Here is a 20,451-nt window from a genome sequence, read left to right on the forward strand (position 1 = left end):
TATCAACCAGCAGATGTACCAGATTTGTGCGCATTCCTTTTAAAGTATCCGCCTACGCAGAACCAATTTGGTACGCGGCTTAAAATGGTCACTTTTCTTATTTAATTGATGTGTCTAGTAAATAAACTCACAATGTGACTCACAGGATTTTTTGCATCTACACTTTTCGGATATTTGATGTTTTTGGCAGGCAAAGTGTGTAATCTACTAATCTATAATCAAATCATTTTCTCTCGAGTGACTCTGAATCAAATCGTTTTCTTGAATCCAAGGTCTGGTTTCTTTGAACCCTTGCTGTATTTAATTGAAGGTTGCCTTTAAGATTTTTTTGCTTTAAAAGTATTTCATCAATTGGAGATTAGTTAGATGTAACCCCGGACTGTGCCTAGATTAGTCAGGTCAGTATCTCCTAATGGCTTATTCTTATCTTACTAATCCTCGATTTCCTATAAAGATATGTTGAAGTACATCTATTATAATGAGAACACGAGACATGACAATGTTGCCGAGGCCATTTTCTAAACTTATTAATGAAAAAAAAAATGTTTGCTGACTGTACTTGCATTTTTATCCAATCTACGTTTCCGTATCAAATTTCAAGTCGATGCCATTAACCGTTGAAGAGTTCCGTCCTGCGGAGACGATCCTGGCCGGACCACTACGATTTCTCTACAAGATTATTGTATTGCCAGTACCTATGCCAAATTTCGGCTCAATCGGATACCAGGAAGTGGTCGAAAAATGGTTTTCAAATTTGGACACCACGGCTTTCCTAGAAACTCACGAAAATACGAACGAACGTTGAAAATTAAGGCTTGATTTTATTTTTGTTTAATACAAGAACGAAGCTCTACTTTTGCGAAGCACGCGTTGGTTGCGAAGTGCACACTGCAATCACAAGTATAATAGAGGGAACAACCCCTCACCGCACTAATGTATGTGTAGTCATGACACGACACTGCGTCGCTCAACGCGCGGTCCCCTCGTTACCCGAGCCATTTTAATGGAGAGCCCTCCGAGACTCGCGCGCTAATTGTTTGAAAAATACTCACAATTTCGGCATATTTCAATTTCAGTTCCTAGGGATACCTAAGTCTAACTATTTTGAATCTCAGGACATCCACTGCGAGCGTTCACATGAATTTTCTGTTTTCTGGTGTATTTTATTTTATGTTATTTTAGACATATTTTTTAAGGGATCTAGATCGCAATTGCCTTTAATGATCTATGAATAAGGCAGACGTAAATATTCTTCGAAGCGACTATTCATCTTAGGAATAGCCACAAATATTATGTATGTTATGTTTACGGGAACCATTGTTGGCCTAATCATTTCGGTGAACTGAGTGGCGAATAAATAATTAACACAAAGGGGGCTATATTTACTATGGTCTGATATTAATATCTATTAATCCTTCTTTTGTTGTGTTCTTGTGAAAAACAAGATGATAATGAGAATAACAATGGCCGAAAGTTATAGAATCTGATTATTAAAGATCCAACTTTGTCATTGGATTCGGTTAAATTCCATTTCGCAAACTTTATGAAGCTCTTCGTTTAACACGCCTTATTGAGTTATTATTTGTTACTGATTGTTTAAGTCTTTTCTTATGTTGTTCGCTCGACTGCGGCGCGGCGTCAGGAATCCTCTGAATTTGACGAATTACTTTAGGGAAATAGGTACCATCATCCAATATTTGCGTCTTTGAGTGCCAATTGAGATCTGGTTGTGTAAAGAAACTAGCACTGCCGCGACTTTGCTGAGATATTCTTATCGAATATACAAGTTTTCTGATCAATCCGAATCGGGAATGGGATAGCGGACATTGGTTTAGCGAGTTCCTGTAACAGAAACGGTTCACCTCCCGCAGGGAAATCCTCTTAGCTGTTTTATTACTCTGTTCCGTTCACGGTTGTTTGAGTAGGCAACCTCATTTTCTGGCCGTGTCAATATCCTTTCCAATCTGATTCTTAGATATTCGAATGTGCGATTGTTTGTTTAGGCGTCATCTTTTTATGATACGGTGTAATAATATATTGAATTTTGATTTTATTCGTAGAGGTACTTTGATCTAGAGTTGTTTTTTATAAAATTTTATAACAAAAAATTTAACCGACTACAAAAAACCATGAAAATAGTTTTTAACAAGTCTGAAGTCGGTGCCTCAGCACGAGCCAGCATGAGTGGACTTATAGTCCTCAACCTACATACTATATTATATTGGGCTTCAATCTTCAAATCTTCAAATTATTTTCATGGTTTCATGGTTTTCGGCTCAATCTTTTGTTATAATTTTTTTTTCAAACTTGTTTAAATAATTAAGATAAATTAGTTTAATGTCAACTGCTCGTCACCTTTTACGAAAGAATCCACTTCACCAAATGTTGATTTTCATTTGCTCTTCTTCTTTCTTTGCTCTTGCACGAGTTACTAAATATATCCAAATTACTATAGGTGTCCCTACAATATTTGAAGAGTTCCCTCGATTTCCTTAAGATCCAATCATCAGATCCTGTTTTGGTGCTTATGGGACCTAATTGAAGCTATGTCTATACGAACGATATTTTTTTTTTTCAGAACGGTCTATAAATGACGGAGTTCTGAGGTAGCAAACATAAAAAATACAACCGAATTGCTGATAACCTCCTCCTTTTTTGAAGTCGGTTAAAATTGAAAAAGGGTAAAATTGTGAATTTAGCAAGGCCAGACTTTTTATTTAATTGCAAATTTCATAGTTGGATTCAGTAGTTTGAAATTCTTACATTTGCAAATGTTAATTTAATTACAGCTTTACTTTGTTTGGTAGGTAAATTTTTACCGAGAGGTTCGTGACTTCCTAACCACATGAGTTAGTCATATCAATCAAGTTCTGTGAATTCTCTTTGTGGAACCATCTTTCTGACTCTACCTACAGTGCATAATATACGAACATTGTAATAAAGGAGTAAATATTTTATGTGTCGTAATCTGCAGAACGTTAAAAAAAAAACAGTGATAAAAACTACACAATGTCTAACATCTAACTCATATTTTGATACCCATAACCCATATTTTGTCCTATTGTCTGCCAACGTTTTTCTTGTGAGGAATTTGCGGGCTAAATCTAATATGACATATTCCGTATTCCACAAGATAAAACTTAGCGTGTGATAACGTTTGCGATAGGGGAATTCCTGTCCGTTCTGTAGTACTATTCAGGCCGTAATTGGTATCGTGTGTTACGCGCGGGATGCTGGTAAGTTGGCCTGCTGCCAGCGAAACCGCTGCTCTTATCGTTTTCCGCCCCCCTGTGGACGCGATAGGACTGTTAGTGTTCCCAAGCCTCATACGTCAACTATTTTCACAAACTACTTACTTAGTATTCATTCCAGTTTCGCAACTTGGCGAATTAAGCGGTTGCATTTTGTCATTGTAGAGCTGTATTTAGTTCGTAGTTATGTTCCGCTCCGAACGCAAGCTACGGAATACTTCTACCGCCGAAAAAACTAAAAACAAAATAATAAACCTTTTTTTTTAACAGTTGTGTTAACTATTAAATCCTTTTGATGTAATTAAGTAATTAAATATCATTGTAGATTTGTTTAAAAAAATATCTCATTGAGTTTCTTGCAGAGATCTTCTCAACAGAGGTTTTTTCGAACCGGTGGTAGACTTTTGACATTTATAAGTGCTTGTTATGCCAAAATTGAATAAAGATATTTTGACTTTGATAGAGACTCCTGACACTTGTTTAACTTCAACAGAAGCGTAAGGAGCGCGGACGCATTGAGACAGAGTCGATCCACACGGTAGAGCTTGCTCAACTCGACGAGCTCAGTAAGCAAATCCCGGAAGGCGACAGTGACAAAAGCCCACTCTTCAGGTACCCTTTTCAGGTAAGAAAACCTTTTGCTATTCTTCATTCCTTTAGGAGATACCGTCAACGCCGTGCAAACATTATTGATGTTTTGTCTAAATTATTTGTGCAGCGGTACCTGTCTTTTGTTCATTAGTTAGGTACATACCTATTTATAGGAACGAACAAAATGTATATAGCGGTTCCTATTCTTTTACGCTACCCGTCAAAATGGGAGTAGACAGTTTGATTGATTGATAATTAATTACCGATTTACCTATTTTATGATTAGTATATTTTCCTGCTGAGGTTCCTCATCAGGAATTCAGATTCAGAATTCTGTAGCCTAGCGCACACGTTCCTTCGATAATTTCGATCGGAAAACATAAAATGGGTGCGCCAGAAAGTTAAGTCTAGAGATGAAAGCAAATTATGCGTGATTAACGTAATTTTCGTTGTTTACTTGTACTCAGGTTAAAATAAAACAGTCACAATCCTTTTATCTATTAAGTTACATTATTTACAAATTAAAAGCCACTTCGGAATTCACTTCCGACCCAGCCCGCAATAACTGTGCTGAAGAGCATTAAAGGATTTACGGATTAAATTGCATTGCCTACTGTAGAGTTCTCGTAGGATTTAAACACGATTTAAATGTGTTAATTCAGTTGGGTCAGTTCAGCAGTAACTGCCAACAAAGTTACGTCTTTGGGAATTCTGATAGTTTCCTTTAAAGTGTATATACCTGTTTAATTTTTAACTTTCTCAATCTAACCTAAAACTATACATTACTATGGTATAAAAATATGACTACGTTTTTAACGGAGGATTCATGGATCAAAATTCTTCCGAAAAATCTTAAGTGAAAAAAAAACAGGTCAAGTGCGAGTCGAACTGGCGCACCGAGGATTCCGTACAATCACTGCTTCCAGAGGTAGCGAACCTGAGTGTATATTCATTTCAGTTTGATATCTCCACGCGTTCCTGAGAAAAAGGATTTTGACAGACGTACAGACGGACAAGGGGAACAAAGTGATCCTATAAGACAAGTGTTCCGTTTCTTCCTTTTGAGGTACAGAATCCTAAAAATGTAGATAGGTATAAATATATGTATACGTCCCAGTGAAGCCTCGGCATCATTATTGCTGAATCTACAGGATATTGATGAGCCTAGCGCAGCGAGTGCCGGATAATAGGCCACGCCCTGAGCTAAGGCATAGTTAGCTAGACGTGAGTGCTGGTGACATGTTTATACTGTCGTGTATGCAACGATCGATATAGAATAGGTAAAGTTACAGTGCACATATTTCTATCTTGAAAAGTCGGAAGACGGCACCCGAAGTGTCAATCAATAATTATTGTAGGTATTAAATGCATGAGTGACATTTTCATATCCACTAATATATATTATGAGGAACTTTATTATTTAGTGTCAAACGTCAAAACAGCTGTCCCTGAAGCTAATTGAGAGAGAACGACAAAGACGAACTTTTCCGATAAAACACGACGAAAATCCTGATGAACTTCACCTGTACGGCATTGGAATAGGGATGACAGAGGAACTGAAATTTTAATACATATTTAATTGATGCATATCACCACTTTAGCTCATCTGTGTGACAGTTATGAAGAAACTGACGACGCCCTTGTGTAGTTATTGTGTTTTTAACATCCGACGCAAAAAGAGGGGTGTTCTAAGTTTAACGCCAATGTCTGTCTTGTCTTTCTGGCCCATACAGATTTCGATGCGATTTTTTTACGTGAAAGCTAGTATCCTTGCAGTGGTTCAGCCGTTTTTGAGATATTGAACTTTGAACTTTTCGAAGTTGGTTAGGTTATTTGTAGTTATCTGTGTATGTACATTAAAACATTATAATAATTATTAATGTAAAGAAACTTATTTCTTTAGTTTATGGTGCGCTCTATGACGGTTAATACAGTAAAGCAGATTATGTTTGGATTTGGAGTGACAGAAGTAGAATTCATCGTGATTGCACATAATGTTTAAATATTACAATAAGTAACTAAATATAAAAGGAATTGTTAAACTTAATAATAGACTTTAAATGTCGTTTCTTTATTTTCAGGTAGGATAATGATTTAAGTTAGTGTTTTTCATGTTTTATGCGTATGTAAGAACCTACTACAATAAAATCTTTATTTTCAGAGCAACACAATATTGTTTATTTATTATTTACAATTCCTGAAAAGTGACGAAAGTGTCTTATATTAATATTAAATATTATTATTGGTTTTTACTGTAATGAATGCTGTATTTTTTTAGTGACAAATAAATAAATAAATGTGTGCATAAATGACGATTTTGTGACCAACCTTTTTGCCGCTGCCCAAGCACTCACGACGATTACAGGATTTTTTTGTATCATTTTATTTATACTTTAACAACGACAACCACAACTTAAACGAATGAGTAGGTATAATCTGTTAAGTTTTTTTTGCAAATGGAGACGATCATAATGTTCTATTGTAGAGTTTGTTCGTCACTTGACGGGTATTGTCATCACGTTTGTGCTCACAAGTATAGTGCTACTATTAAACAAAACGTATCCAGTTGGCCCTGTTCCCTCTGACTGTTTTCTTTCGGTTTAAAACGCACTTTTAAGTAAAAAAATACCAAGTTTAAAAAGTTGAAAACCCACGAAAACGGCTGAGTCGATTTTAATTAAGATTGGCCAATCACCATTCGACCATCATCGAACCATCTCTAATAAACTAGCTTTCGATTTTAAAAAACTACATCAAAATCGGTCGATCTCCTTGGGAGCTATGATGAACAGTAACACACGTACATATAGCGGTCAAGCTTGTATTATAACAACTAATTTTGCGTCGAGGGTTAAAAAGTAATTTATCGTAAAACTTAACCTAAACGAACTTAAATAAGCACATCGTAAAAACTGTAGGTATCTGAATACTATGAAAGTTGACGTAAGTTAGGACTTGTGTAATTGAATTGTACAATTAACTTGTTCGTAATTACGTTTACTGACTTTCGACCTTTCAGGATTACATAACTGCCGACCTGCGCTCTTTGAAAGTACCTAATGTTCAACTTTCCTTTATTAATACTTAATTAACTGTTGCCCGCGACTTCGTCTGCGAATAATTATCATTTATCGCGCGTCTGCCGGAACTATACAATTGTCTGTGATAAAGACTATCGACGTCCTTCTTTCCTATATTCTAAGTCTAAAACTATCGCCATATCAAATTTCATCACGATCGGTTGAGTAAGCCTTAAACGTGAAAACGTAAAAAATAAACAAAGATACTCACCTATAAGACCAGATCAGGTTAGGTCAGTAAGATTGAGTGGATTACATTGTTATTATTTTGATTTATATGAATTTTACGAAGACTGTACATCTGATTTCTCATAAAATAAACCTGAAAATTGTATTGACTAGTTGTCATATCATATAAAGCTACTAACTAAAATATGTCACGATAGAGATGCTAACGGCAAAGCATTGATAATATGAAGTTTCAGTTATCTTGACATGATATATGTCCTTTGATTTATAGACGTGACGTCTGGCGAAATGCCGGCCAGCCCTTGCCACCCTCTGCACGTTATTCGAGACTATACTCAGTAGTTACTATTCAGTGGATCTTTCCTTTGTTTTGTGCGTTCATAGTATTGTGGTGTGTACAGGTGGGCTACTCGGAGCAGAATACAGACTACACGTTGTACCTCGTCGCGGGAAGCCACACCGAGCGATTACAGTGGATCAACGCGATCAGAACAGGTATGATTATCTAAAACAAATGCGAAAATAATTGAAAACCACTTTGTAAATACTGGTTTCCTTGATGTTGCAAAAGTACATTAGTGGATATACTTTAGTTTTTAATAACTGAGAAGATTTCTTTGAATAATAATACGTGTTCCTCAGTGAATGCTTAAGAGGATATTGATATATTTACCTACATGTGGCGAAACTCTCAAGTCGAAAACGGATCTTTTGACGGTATTACGACAGATTAAAATTAACTTGGGACTTTGTTCCAAATGCGTCGTAGATTTTAAAACAAAGTTTGTAAGCCACAAGCTTTACTGCGGTTTTTGCGGTTGTTTCTGATCCTTGAGGGAGCTTTAGCATTGTGTCAAAGTCCCGTAGCGCCGTAGTCAAATTTCTGATAATGAGGATTTTCGGCAGTTCCATTGGTTTGCCTCCCACGGTATGACATGAGAGTAAAATGTTTGAGATATTATTATAAAGCCGCTTTACTTACTTAAAGGACATGAATTTATCGTATAGACAGGGCAGGCTAGCTACTACGAAACTCGAAACTCGGAAGTTCGTATCGTACCGTCCCTCTCGCTCTCGTATTAAATAGTATAAGTGTCAGTGGGACTGCACGATACGAACTTCGAGTTTCGTAGTAGCCCTGCTGGGATAAGTGTTAGGATCAGTTAGGCTAATTTTTAGGCGAACGAAAGCTGGTTACATTTAGGGTCAGTTTCACCAAGTTACTTTAACTATAACGTACTGCAGTCTCCGGCTTTTGGTCAAACGTATTTTCGGTATTCCATGGACGAAATTAATGGCGTATACTCGTAAATAGAATAGGTATGTACATAGATTTAATGATTATTGATTAGTGACGCGCCTGAATTATTTTGTCGCTTGCCATTAGTTAATCGTTCTTGCATGATCTAGTTTCAAGATTCGGGATTCTCCAGTGTTTTTTAGCAGGTTCTATGTTCCACTGCATGTCCAGAAACGTTAGTCAATACGGCCTCAGATGTATTAATGTTTTACCATTGTATTTAGTCGGATAAGTTCGGATTCATCTTGGTTTCTCAACTAGCTTACTGAAGTTTACGGAGAAAGCAAGATAAATACAGTACGATTACTTGGAGTTAACACTTGACAGATGGGCGTGCCTTCAGTCAATTTTCAACTTTGACGTCATACAAATAAAATAGTTTTTACATAATCTCTAAACGTGGGTAGCGGTATACTAAAAATCGCTTTATTTGTATGACATCAAAGTTGAAAATTGACTGAAGGCACGCCCACCTGTCAAGTGTTAACTCGAATTAATCAAACTGTACGAACTTTTCCGCTTAAATACGATGGCAAAACATTATTCACTAGATCCGTGTGTTTGTTTGTCAGTGTGCGTAGTGTCTGGGCGGCCTCGCGCGCGTTACCACCCGGCCGCTTGGGCGGCGCGCCGCTGGGCGTGCTGCGACGCGGAGCGGCGGTCGGCGCCCGGCTGCGCCCTCGCCGCCGTTTGGCCGCTGCCCGACCCCCACTTCGAGATCATCCAGCCCAAAGACATCTGGAACGTCGTCAAGGACAATAGGAGCGGTGATAACATTACAAGTGAGTGTTGTCTTGTTTGTTTCCTTAGGCCCTGGTTACTTTAATCCGGTAAAATCGTTCCAGTAGCGATGTATTGTGGGGTCAGAATCATAACGAGTTACACGAGATCGATCAAGCACCGCACTGTCATACTACTGGAACAATTTTACTGGTATAGCAGTTCATGGTCATGGTATTTTTAATCCCGAAGCACCCGTCCACAGTTAGTAAGACGAATAGTAATGGCATCATTTGGAAAACTGAACCGATACTTTTTGAACGTCTTGCTAGTTAAGCGTTACTTTTTAGGGTTCCGTACCCAAAGGGTGCCAACGGAACCCTATTACTGAGACTTCGCTGTCTGTCGGTGTCTGTCTGTCTGTCTGTCCGTCCGTCTGTCACAGGGCTCTATCTCTTGAGCCGTAATAGTTAGACACTTGAAATTTTGACAGATTATGTATTACTGTGGCCGCTATAACAACAAATACTAAAAACAGAATAAAATAAATATTTAAGGGCGGCTCCCATACAACAAACGTGATTGTTTTACTGTTTTTTGCTTGATATTAATAACGGCAACAGGTAGACGCTTGAAATATTCACAGAATCATTAGTTGTATAATGACTTTAAAAATAAATATTTAAGGGGGGCTCCCATACAACAAATTTATTTTTTTTGCCTTTTTTTTGCTAATGAATGTCTAATGTTGTATAAATAATGATACGGAACCCTACGTGCGCGAGTCCGACTCGCACTTGGCCGGTTTTTTACTAGCCACCAGCCCCGGCTTTGTACGGGTATCCTAATGATGAAATTAAGACGAATTTGATATTGATAGATGACGTAGTAGTTTTTTCTTAATGAGCTCCTAATATTTTGACAACTGCATGCAACATATTCACGAGTAGACAAAATTTACCTTGTCAGCATCGTCTGCCTAACTCACTCACTTTATAAATGGAGATTGGAGATGTTTACCTAATAATGTCGTGGTCTTTGTCTCTCGTCATAAAATAAGTTCGTTTTGTTACCTAGCTGTTAAAATATGTTTTAAAAGCGAAACAGTGTTTTGGTATTGAATTGAATTAATAAAGTTACGTACATCGACATCTATCTATAGATAGACTGCATGTTTCATAGAGTAAAACGGCGCATCACAGCAGTTCACAACGCGATTTGGTGAACTGTCGCACTTTAGTTTGTTGACGTCCGTGACAGGAGATTGTCAGGGAAAACTATGGTAAAAAATGCCGTCTTGCGTGTTAAAAAAGTGCGTTAATAATACCCGAAACGCCAGAAAGGCAGACGGGATCTCATATCACCAGTAAGGCCTACTATTTTATGAAATTTTCTCCAATTTATTTAGATTTAAATGTTTCTGTAACGATACCGAATTCGCAAAGGTAAACCAGGGCCGCATTTGAACTCAGTAATCATCTATTACATTGAATACAAAAGAAACATATGTTAGTATAAATAACGTGATCTATTATTATTATTATTATTTTGTATATATGTATGAACTTATATAATCTTGCAAGTTAAATTTGACTTATGTAAATCTGGTGACAATACGAATGTAAATTAGGTAGTAACGTCCTGGTAGTCCGGCCAAGATCGTCTCCGCAGGACGGAATTCCTCAGTGGTTAAGGGTATCGACTTGAAATTTGGTACGGATATGTAGTTTTTGATGACAATTATAGAACAGTCAGCAAAAAAATCTATTAAAAAATATTGTTTTTATTTGAAGTCTTCACATTCACAACCTTTGGGAGTCACTGAGGTCCCAGCTCAAAATTAGACCTCGAGTCCGAGTAGCGTGCCGAGTTACCTTTGCGTCCTCTAATATTAATAAAATCTCCTCTACATTACAATGAAACTTTTTAGGGTTCCGTATCTCTCTCCATCACGAATGAGATAATATAGTACTTATATCCGCAATATCCATATAGCTAGGTCCTTGGTAGCGTGTCGGACACTCCCAAACCAAGGTTCCGTAGCAGATACGAAAAAAGCATACAAACTGTATTTAAATATAAGTAATAACTATAGGGTTTTGTTTTTTCGTTTCGACAACGGAACTCTAAAAACTGCTATACCTATACATATATTCGTAAAAGTACAAATAATATAAAACAATATCATAATTGGTGGCAAGTGTCCCATGATATTTATTTATTATAATTTAGAAACGTAGACTGAGCATTTCACTACTTACTTACATACAACATTCACTTTACAATAAGAATTTTCTTCATTAATAATGTTCAATGGTTACGTACATACTTTTAGACATACCCCTTTTTAACTGATTGAACAAAATAAGGAGGAGGTTCTATTTTCGATTGTATGTTTTTTTACAAGCTTCTATTTAGTTTCACCTGTCCCGTTGTCTGTCTGTCTGTATGTAATGAAATCTTGCAAGTTAAATTCGACCAACTTCCAGTAGTTGGATTAACTTGAAATTTGGTATACCAACTTATGTAAATTGCGTGACAGTACAATAATCTGGTAGTGACATCCTGGTAGTCCGGCCATTCATCACCACCTTTTCTACCGTAGTAGTAGAAATAGTTACTTACTGGAATGGAATGACGTGGCCAAAGTCGATTAATTTTATAAGCTTAACTCACTGGACGTAGCCGAACCAGGTTCTGTTACAATTTGAATAACTGTACTAGAGTCTAATTATAAATAAGTACACATTTGAGCACTCATCTACACAATGGTTGGTATGACTCAAATACCACTTTCCTTTACCCTTCCTCATTCTATTTCAAACTATACCAATGTAATGTCGCATTGCCGCATTGCGTTCAAGTGAATTCAAATTACATATTAGATTAATTATAGAAAATGATTCATTTTAAAGTACTTACAACGTCAATATCGGCATGTGTGAAGAAAAAAGCCATAGTGCCGCTCGGTAGACAATGTCGAGGTGTTAAGCTCTTCGCAACGCGTGTAATCCGCGGTAAGCTCCTTGAAGTTTGTTTCTGCTTCGGATCTTATTTTCTGATCCGGCAATATGTACCTACCTATTTACTAGCTTGCGCCCGCCGTTTCGCCCCTGTGGAAGTTAAGTCCTTATCCTGTGGGAGCATAATTATTTGTCTACACTACATCATAAAATCGACGTCGAAACATAAATACATGTTTTACAGTACAAACGACTTCGTATGGCGTCAATGGATACCGAAGGGTTCCGTTTTCTATGTGTTACTTAAAACAGTCACTTAAAAGGTCGCATCCTAATTGAAATATCTGGTTTTCCCTTGTTTATATTGTGTCACTCTACTTTTTTGTTTTAGCTGACGAAACATGTATGTGTCAAGCGATTCTTAACAGGAATTTTTTTAATTTATTATTTGAGACAAACCGGCAACCGATGTTGGAAAATTTCCAAAATTGTGCGCTGTAATGTACGCTGTGATAAGCACGGAGAACAGATGGTCGTTGGGGCCGAAAGATTCTCAAGTGGAGACCGCGGATCGGCAAGCGCAGCGTAGAACGTCCACCAACTTGATGATGCTTGATTAAAGCCGCGGGTTCACGGTGGATGTAAGCCGCTTCCAACTGAGGCAACTGTAGGTCTGGGTAGGTAGGGGAGGCCTAAGTCCAACTTTTGTCTCTTAATTTTATCTCTGTTTACCAAATGACAAATTCTCCTAATTTGCAAGCTTTTTGCTTAACCTCAAGGCCAAATAGGGAAAATAAAACCCATATACTCGTTAGTAACTTCTTTATCGGTTTATAATTATTTTCCTACCCAGTACCTTTTGTCAGTGCTTTTTATGATCTTAACAAAGAACCCAAACCAATTAAATTTGGGTAGGTAAGTATTCAAATCACTTATGTTGATAAAACTTAATGGGGAGTCAGACCACGAGCAGAGCTGACAGTGTTTTGCAAGATCAGTTCTGTGAAATAAAGTTTCGGAATTTTTACGCGGCACTCTGATTTTTCCTCAAAGCATTAATGACAGAAAAGAGGTTTGAAAATACCGATATGCTTTGTATTTTGTTTTTGTTGAAATTAAAATATTTTTTATTATACTTAATTATTGGTTTTTGAATTATCAGATCTCGTTTTACTTTTTGTTTGCCCAATTTATTTGTTAAATAGTTAACCGTGACGTCTTTATTGATTTGATTTGGCAGCCAAGGCGAGCTAGTATCCGTTATATGATCAGTGACCACGGATTTCCTTCCTCGTTATAGACCCATCTAGTAATATGTTATCAGGCTAATTGCTCAAATTGTCTATCAGATAAGGAAAACGATAGGTCCACAACGTTTAATTTGTGAGGCGTCTGCTGAGGTTCTTGCGGAAGGCTGCTATACTCCCCGTGCTATACTATAGATGTGTCTACAAGCAAGTCGATTAGTCGTTGATGACGTACGATTATCTATCCGTCTCTTTCTATCGTGTACAGTGTAAATAAGTGAAAGCGAGATCGAACGCCGTCTGCGCCCGCGTCGAATGGTGAATGTAGGCCGCGACCATCTTTGAAGCCTCGGTACGTAGCTTCGACGAATGTAAAGCCTCGTTATCTGTTTTGTGTCGTACCTATTTTTATTTCAAGATAACTTTTTGACGACGTTAAGCCTTTATAAAATTTATATAGACTGTAAATTACTATAATTTGTAATAAACTGATCGATGATCTGTTATATATAACTAGTTCATATATGAAATTAGTTGCTTAGGTGATTAATCAAAATCATCCTAAACGAGTTATGTCAGGGCCCTAATTCGACATCCACTAAGACATTTACGATTGACCAGTTAGGCGATGTCTAACAAAGATCCTGTTATTTCAGTTACGAGTATTGTTTAATGTGAATGGTTATCATATACGTTATACTTACAGAGTTTATTCCCAAAACATAAAGTAAACATAATAATCTAAGTTTTTGTGAATTTTATGCTTGTGTCACACATTTTTTCTTACAGTACATTTTCATATATTGTCACCGGGTCTATTTATTTACCTGTCAAACAACTCCATACAATAAGACTTCCAAGAATTTATTATACATATTAGTTACCTACTTACAAGTGATGCTAATATATTGTTGTTAAAAACAGCAGAAAAAACCGCTAGCCATGATTGAGTTGATCAGTATGAAGCGCGCTTTACCGCGGATACGGTACATTGACACGTTAGTCGGCAGTCGCAGCGAGTTGTCGCGCGGACGTCCGGCCCGAGCTCCCGTCCCCATGCTGCAGAACAAAACCGAGCCCGAAGCCATGGTCACCAAGAAGAAGTCCAAGATCCCGTGCTTGTCGCTTTCGTCCTTCCTGCCAGCGCTAGAGGGTACGCATACTCGGCTGACCTCTATTTCCACGGCCTCGCCGCCAACGGTTGCGATTGCGTTCACCCGTCTCGTTGCACTCACTTTCTTGTCTTGGTCAGGTGTAATGTAACAATCTTGGTGTAATTCTAGCAAAAGTGTTCATTGTGAAGTTTTGTTTTGGCAAAAGTGGATTAAACTGTGTGGTTCATATCATTAATTTGGTGGAGAGATCGTTTCATCTATGTCACTAACGGGCTAATATATTTTGTTGCAACTGTCATTCGGTGTCTGCAACCGCATTAATTTGTTGTTTAATGATAATTACCCTTTATAAGTTGGTGTGAAAGTAGAAAAGGCTCATCCACGTGTCTTGTCATTTACGTCTGTGCTTGCGTCACTACAGAAAGTTATATGGTTTGTTGTTGTTGATAACCTGTATAGCCTAATACTTGATGTTATTGTGCTCTGACGTCATACACAACGGTGTCTTGTATTTCTTGTGTTTAATGCTGCATTATTTCAAAGTGCCTATACCTTAATTAACACTAGTTCCGTCTAGGAACACGAATAAAAATATAGCGTATCTAAACATAATTTCAGCTCAGTTTTGCCTCTAAAAAAAACTTAAGTACTTGGGTTTTTTTGCTTGAAATGCATAAGTCAAGGCTAGCGTGAATATAAGAGTGTATAATTATTAACAAATACAAGCGCTGGCGCTAACTTTTAAATCCTACTTCGTAGCCACATAATTGCCCGTGAGTCGTAACAAACATGTGTTTTTTGCCTTTAAAATAGACACAAATTACCATTTGATTTTGTGTATACTGGTAGAGTACAATAGCTGTGAAACGCTGCGGAGTTAAAAGAAACATAGAACTAATGGGCATATTCTGTTCGCTTTGAATTTTTAAAATACCATGAATAATGTGGTGGATCAAAATTTACATAATTCATATCCAGAACAGATGAAAGATAACTCAATTTTAGGATACCGTACCTCAAAAGGAAAAACTGGAACCCTTATAGGACAAATTTGTTGTCTGCCTGTGTGTTCGTCTATTAAGACTCTTTTCTCAGGAACGCGTGAAGCTATCATGCTGAAATGAACACCAAATACTTATACATTGAAGCAGTGAAAAAAAAAAATCTATTTTCCATACAAATTGCCGTAACCGTTTTCTTTCAAGTTGCTCTAACTTCAAGTTGTCCTAGTAACTTGAAATGTGGTATGAAGGTAGCGCTTATGTTATAGTTGTAGCACAACTAACGAAATAACCTAACCAACTAAAAATTGGAAAACCCCAACTTTGTCACTTCAAAGTTCAATATCTCAAAAACGGCTGAACTAATTTTGATAAAACATGTCTAAGAACCATCGTTAGAAAACTTGCTTTCAAATGAAAAAACTGCATTCAAATCGGTCCACCCGTTTAAGAGCTACGGCGCCACAGACAGACACACACACACACACAGACACACATAGTGGTCAAACTCTTAATAACACCCCTCTTTTTGCGTCGGGGGTTAAAAAAATCATAAAAGCTTAGCCTATGTCAGTAACCATCTAAAATGATCGGCGTACATTTTGCTCAGGAGAGGAGCTCTGCTAACACTAGGTGTCCATAGATAGATAGAGATGTTTATAAAATTGTACGGAATGTAAGGAGTCCGATTCGCACTTGGTCGGTTTTTGTAAACAAGATTGCTACCATTTTGAAGCATTTTATGTCAAAAATGTGACAGATATAAAGAAAGTGGCAACCTCGTTTTATTTGTACTCTGTACTTGTAGTACTCTGTATCAGTAAATTTATTTTCAGTTTTATGTAACTAAACAGATTGCTTTTCTCGTCTGTGGTTTAAATAATTGTCGTAAACGGGGCGCGAACCGGTGCACTTCGGTTTAAACTCGATAAAGTATCTTATTGCATTTTGGTATCCGATTGTCCTCGAGCACTTTTTATTTCTTTTATGATTCATTGTCTATTTTAAAAACCTTATTTTGGTGGCTATACTTTTGCGTTTACGTTTCGCATTGAATTGTGTTTATTTGCATTGGATTTGTTTAGGATGATGGATATCACTGGAATGATAATAATCTTCTGATCAACTACCATCTATTTAGAATGTAGGATGACATGACACGGGAGGGGGAAGACTTTCAAATATATGTAGTCGCAAGTGAATGTCTGAAACATACGTATATTGAAAGATAATCTGAATGATAATATAGTCATACTTTTACTGGCGCAATCTTCAATCCTCAGCGATTTTAATCGCCTGTGAGCAAAAAGGAACGAGCAGAAGCACACTTTACAATCATTCTAAAATTAGGTATCATTTTCATCATAGTCTGCCCCAAATCTGCAAAGTCATCCTAATATACCTGATTGCTTATTTAGACGGGTTAGTATAGGTAATTCAAGAATCTATAAGATAGAAATGATCCGTTCTCGGGAACCATATTGTCGATTTTAGTGACAAAAACTGCTTTCATAGATAAAAAAAAAATCATATAGAGTTCGGGAATCGAATCCGTTCGTCCCTCTCGTTGGTCGTCGGTTCTGTCTTTGTATTTTTATTTTCTTTCTAAATGGGCCACCCAGTATATTTCAAGTAGGTATTACTCAGTACTTTCGTCTCTATCTCGGTGCAATGGATGTGTCATTAACATTACTCTTCCTTTTGACTTTGCCGTAGTCGAGTAAAAATGAGTCGAGATATCTTGTTTTAGATTTAATAATGTAAAGGTAAAGTCGGACGGTTAATTTTTTTTATCATATTTGCGTTTCGTATTCCATGTTTCACTCAAAGTGACACTTCTGAACACAAAAGTGACCAATGACCATGAAACGTAATGAAAGAAGATTGAAGCAATCACTCCAGTGAACCGTCAGATATTACCTTTATACACGTTAAGGAAAATATCACCCAGTCGCTTCGTAGTTCGTAAACTATGACCCTGGAATATTGCTCAGGTGCTGCTAACTAGTCGAAGCCCTTACCTAAAAATAGACTGCGTCACCCAGGCCCTGTATCTATGTATTCGGTGGGAAACATAAGGTGGATACCCGTTCATCCAATAGTATGGGGTAGGTAGGTAAAACATCCATATCACTTCATAAACGAAGACCGAAATGCATGACGTGCCGAATATCCGTATCTGTTTATTTTTGCAGATCTTTTAACGAATATTCGTAAAGAATTTCATTCATTAAATGTACAATTAAGAAATACTTAGCAACGAAATACTGTTTACTTAAATTTTAACGCATATAATGAATAGGTATTGGGCGCTCGTCAACTGTCAGTCTAAGGTCACACGTAGCCACAGCAAGCTTGAAGTCTGCATATATTATTCGCCGATATACATTTTTAACGATCTAGCGCATCACGCTGTTATAAGCAGATAAAAAAAAATATTAAGGGTAAACACAAGTTTTGATATTGAGTAGGTTACTCGTGCGTCACGCTTGCTTGCGTGCGTGGGTGTTTTCACTAATTTACTAAGTAGATACAGATGCAGAGGATTCACTTCACATAATCTTTTACCCTATCCCGGTGGGCACTCGATCTAGTCATAGGTAGTTTTTTTTCTTTTTGATGGTGTTTATATATTGTGTTTGAAAAGCTTTTATTTAATTTACCTCGTATATTTATGTTTATTAAAATGCTGGAATGCTGGAAGTTATTTTGCATCGACTTCTAGTGGTCAGGTTGACATAAAAAAAGACTAGTCAGCAAAAAACCTTGTATTAAAAATGTTTTTTTTTTGTTCTTACAGCAGTGACAGCGGTAGTCAACATGCCAGGGGGAGGCGGCGCGCCTCCCGGTACTCCATCAGCTAAACTAAAGGTATGAATGAATAAAAAAATTCAATCAGTCAATGGAACCAATAAAGCCGACCAGGAGATAATACTGTCACAGATATTTCCTGTCCAAAAAAAAAAGAAATAAATGTTTTTCAATTACCGTAAAATGAGGTTACTTTGCTCCGGTATTTGCTCCAAATTTCGTAATCTTTGTTTTATTTTGAAAATTATACTGTGTTATGTTCATATATGTATCTATGTAAAGTAGATCACCCGTACTATCATGCCGGCTTGCTTAAACTACGTCATAATGTTGTTTTAATATATATATAAAAACTTTAATTTTTTTAAGCAATGTTATCCGGCGTTTCGGTAACTATGCTCCTGAATTTAATTTCATTCATAATTCATACTAGGAGGCGTTTGGTGCATTTTTACCCCATCATTATCATTGCACTCTGTATTATCACTGTACGGTGTCTGACAGGAAAAGAAAAGAAAATATCGAAGCAAAAATTGATGTTCAGTATTGTCACTTTATTGGGAAGTGTATCGGGTACCGGGACTTCAACGTGCAAGACATTTAAACAAACTACAGAACTGGAGCATAGTTACCCAGTGGGAGGCAAAGTAACCTCATTTTACGGTACTTAGTCATTTCAATAAAGAATCTACTGCATCAGTTTAGTTAAGAGGAAATTTCTGAATGTATTAATCACATTAGCATTACCTACAGTATCATTACAAATTAAACCAATTAAATCAAATTACTGTACTGTTACTGTAATTAATTACATTCATTAAGTAGCCGCTTTCCTCTTAAAGTTTATGATCATTTTTAGGGTTCCGTAGCTAAAATGGCTATGGCTTATAGTTTCGCCATGACTATCAATGCTACAAAGCTGTAATTTGGCACGAATATATAATGTAAACTATGCCGACAAAATGGCACAATAAAAAAATAAAATGAAATTTTTTTTTAGAGTACCTCATAGACGTAAAGTGGCGGTGATTTTTGTTTTTGTCATCCAACCTTGTATTGTGGGATATCGTTGAATAGGTCTTTTAAAACCATTGATTTGTTTGCAAAATATTCAACTTTGAAAAAATTCAGGATGTAAGTATATCAAACTTACAAGGAAACCTATAACGGTTAAGTTTTGAGAATTATTAGTAGTTTAAGAGTAAATAGCAGCCTAAGGTATAAAATATACCTAAACTTGGAATATTCCGTACAAAATACGAAATCCTTAGAAAAATATGACTTATTTTTTTCGTAATGGCTACGGAACCCTATTTCGGGCGTGTCCGACACGCTCTTGGCCGGTTTTTGTTTTAAATATGGATTTTCGCTACGTTACATATGACTCCAGTCGAGTACATAGTCCACTTATTATATGACATTTTGTGCATTAAGTATATTGTACATTGTGTTGTGTGTTATTTTCAGGAAAAACAAAGAGCTAAAGTCGTAGTGGCCCTGTATCCATTTAAGGCAATTGAAAATGGCGATCTCTCACTAGAAAAGGTAATTTTAATTAGATACTTAACTTTCTTAAAATGTGTGTTGTTTTAATGTAGTCAATTACATATTGGTTTTGTTTCTAGGGCGCGGAGTACGAAGTTATAGATGATTCCCAGGAACATTGGTGGAAAGTTAAAGACGAAAATGGGTGTGTACTAGTACTAAGTCATAATATTTGTTGATGAGAAAAACTGCTTCGGTTAACTTACTAATTGCTTACAGTAATGTCGTTAAAATTTAATTAATAGTACAGTAAGTTATTTTAATTTACGTGAACGCTAGTTTCCATCGCAAAGGTCCAGTGCTCGTGCGACAGTCGCAGTAGACCCAACAGAAACATGTTGAATTTTATTTTATGTCGAAGTGACAATGACTCAGTGAATTTTGATTTCAGGTCCGTTGGATTCATTCCAAGTAATTATGTCAAAGAAAAAGAAACTCTGGGCCTCCAGAAGTACGAGTAAGTATTTTGTTTTAGTTGTTTGTTTACTATTACGATTTGACGGGAAATAACTCTACTCTGGGCCCGCGTAGGAACTACGGCCCAAGCCCTCTCATTCTGAGAGGAGCCCTGTGCCCAGCATTTTGACCTATATAGGCTTGGATGATAATGATGATGAGAGTTATTTATTAAATAAATA

At 36.8% G+C, this 20,451-nt stretch overlaps 1 protein-coding gene across 4 annotated transcripts in view; it reads left to right on the forward strand.

Moving 5' to 3' along the window:
* The window catches only part of Btk (tyrosine-protein kinase Btk29A), a 39,217-nt gene that overhangs the window by 9,047 nt on the left and 9,719 nt on the right, over positions 1–20,451 (forward strand). The window contains exons 3-9 of one of the 4 annotated variants that reach the window (XM_074109320.1): positions 3,745–3,876; positions 7,513–7,606; positions 8,984–9,193; positions 18,258–18,328; positions 19,736–19,813; positions 19,894–19,958; positions 20,205–20,270. In XM_074109320.1, coding sequence (XP_073965421.1) covers positions 3,745–3,876; positions 7,513–7,606; positions 8,984–9,193; positions 18,258–18,328; positions 19,736–19,813; positions 19,894–19,958; positions 20,205–20,270 — 716 coding nt within the window. Of the gene's footprint in view, positions 1–3,744; positions 3,877–7,512; positions 7,607–8,983; positions 9,194–14,286; positions 14,495–14,539; positions 14,889–17,936; positions 18,058–18,257; positions 18,329–19,735; positions 19,814–19,893; positions 19,959–20,204; positions 20,271–20,451 lie in introns of those variants that run through there. The other 3 variants (XM_074109330.1, XM_074109348.1, XM_074109338.1) reach the window with 3 other exon arrangements.

Source organism: Choristoneura fumiferana, chromosome 2 (assembly GCF_025370935.1).
Source record: "Choristoneura fumiferana chromosome 2, NRCan_CFum_1, whole genome shotgun sequence".
NCBI classification, from domain to species: domain Eukaryota; kingdom Metazoa; phylum Arthropoda; class Insecta; order Lepidoptera; family Tortricidae; genus Choristoneura; species Choristoneura fumiferana.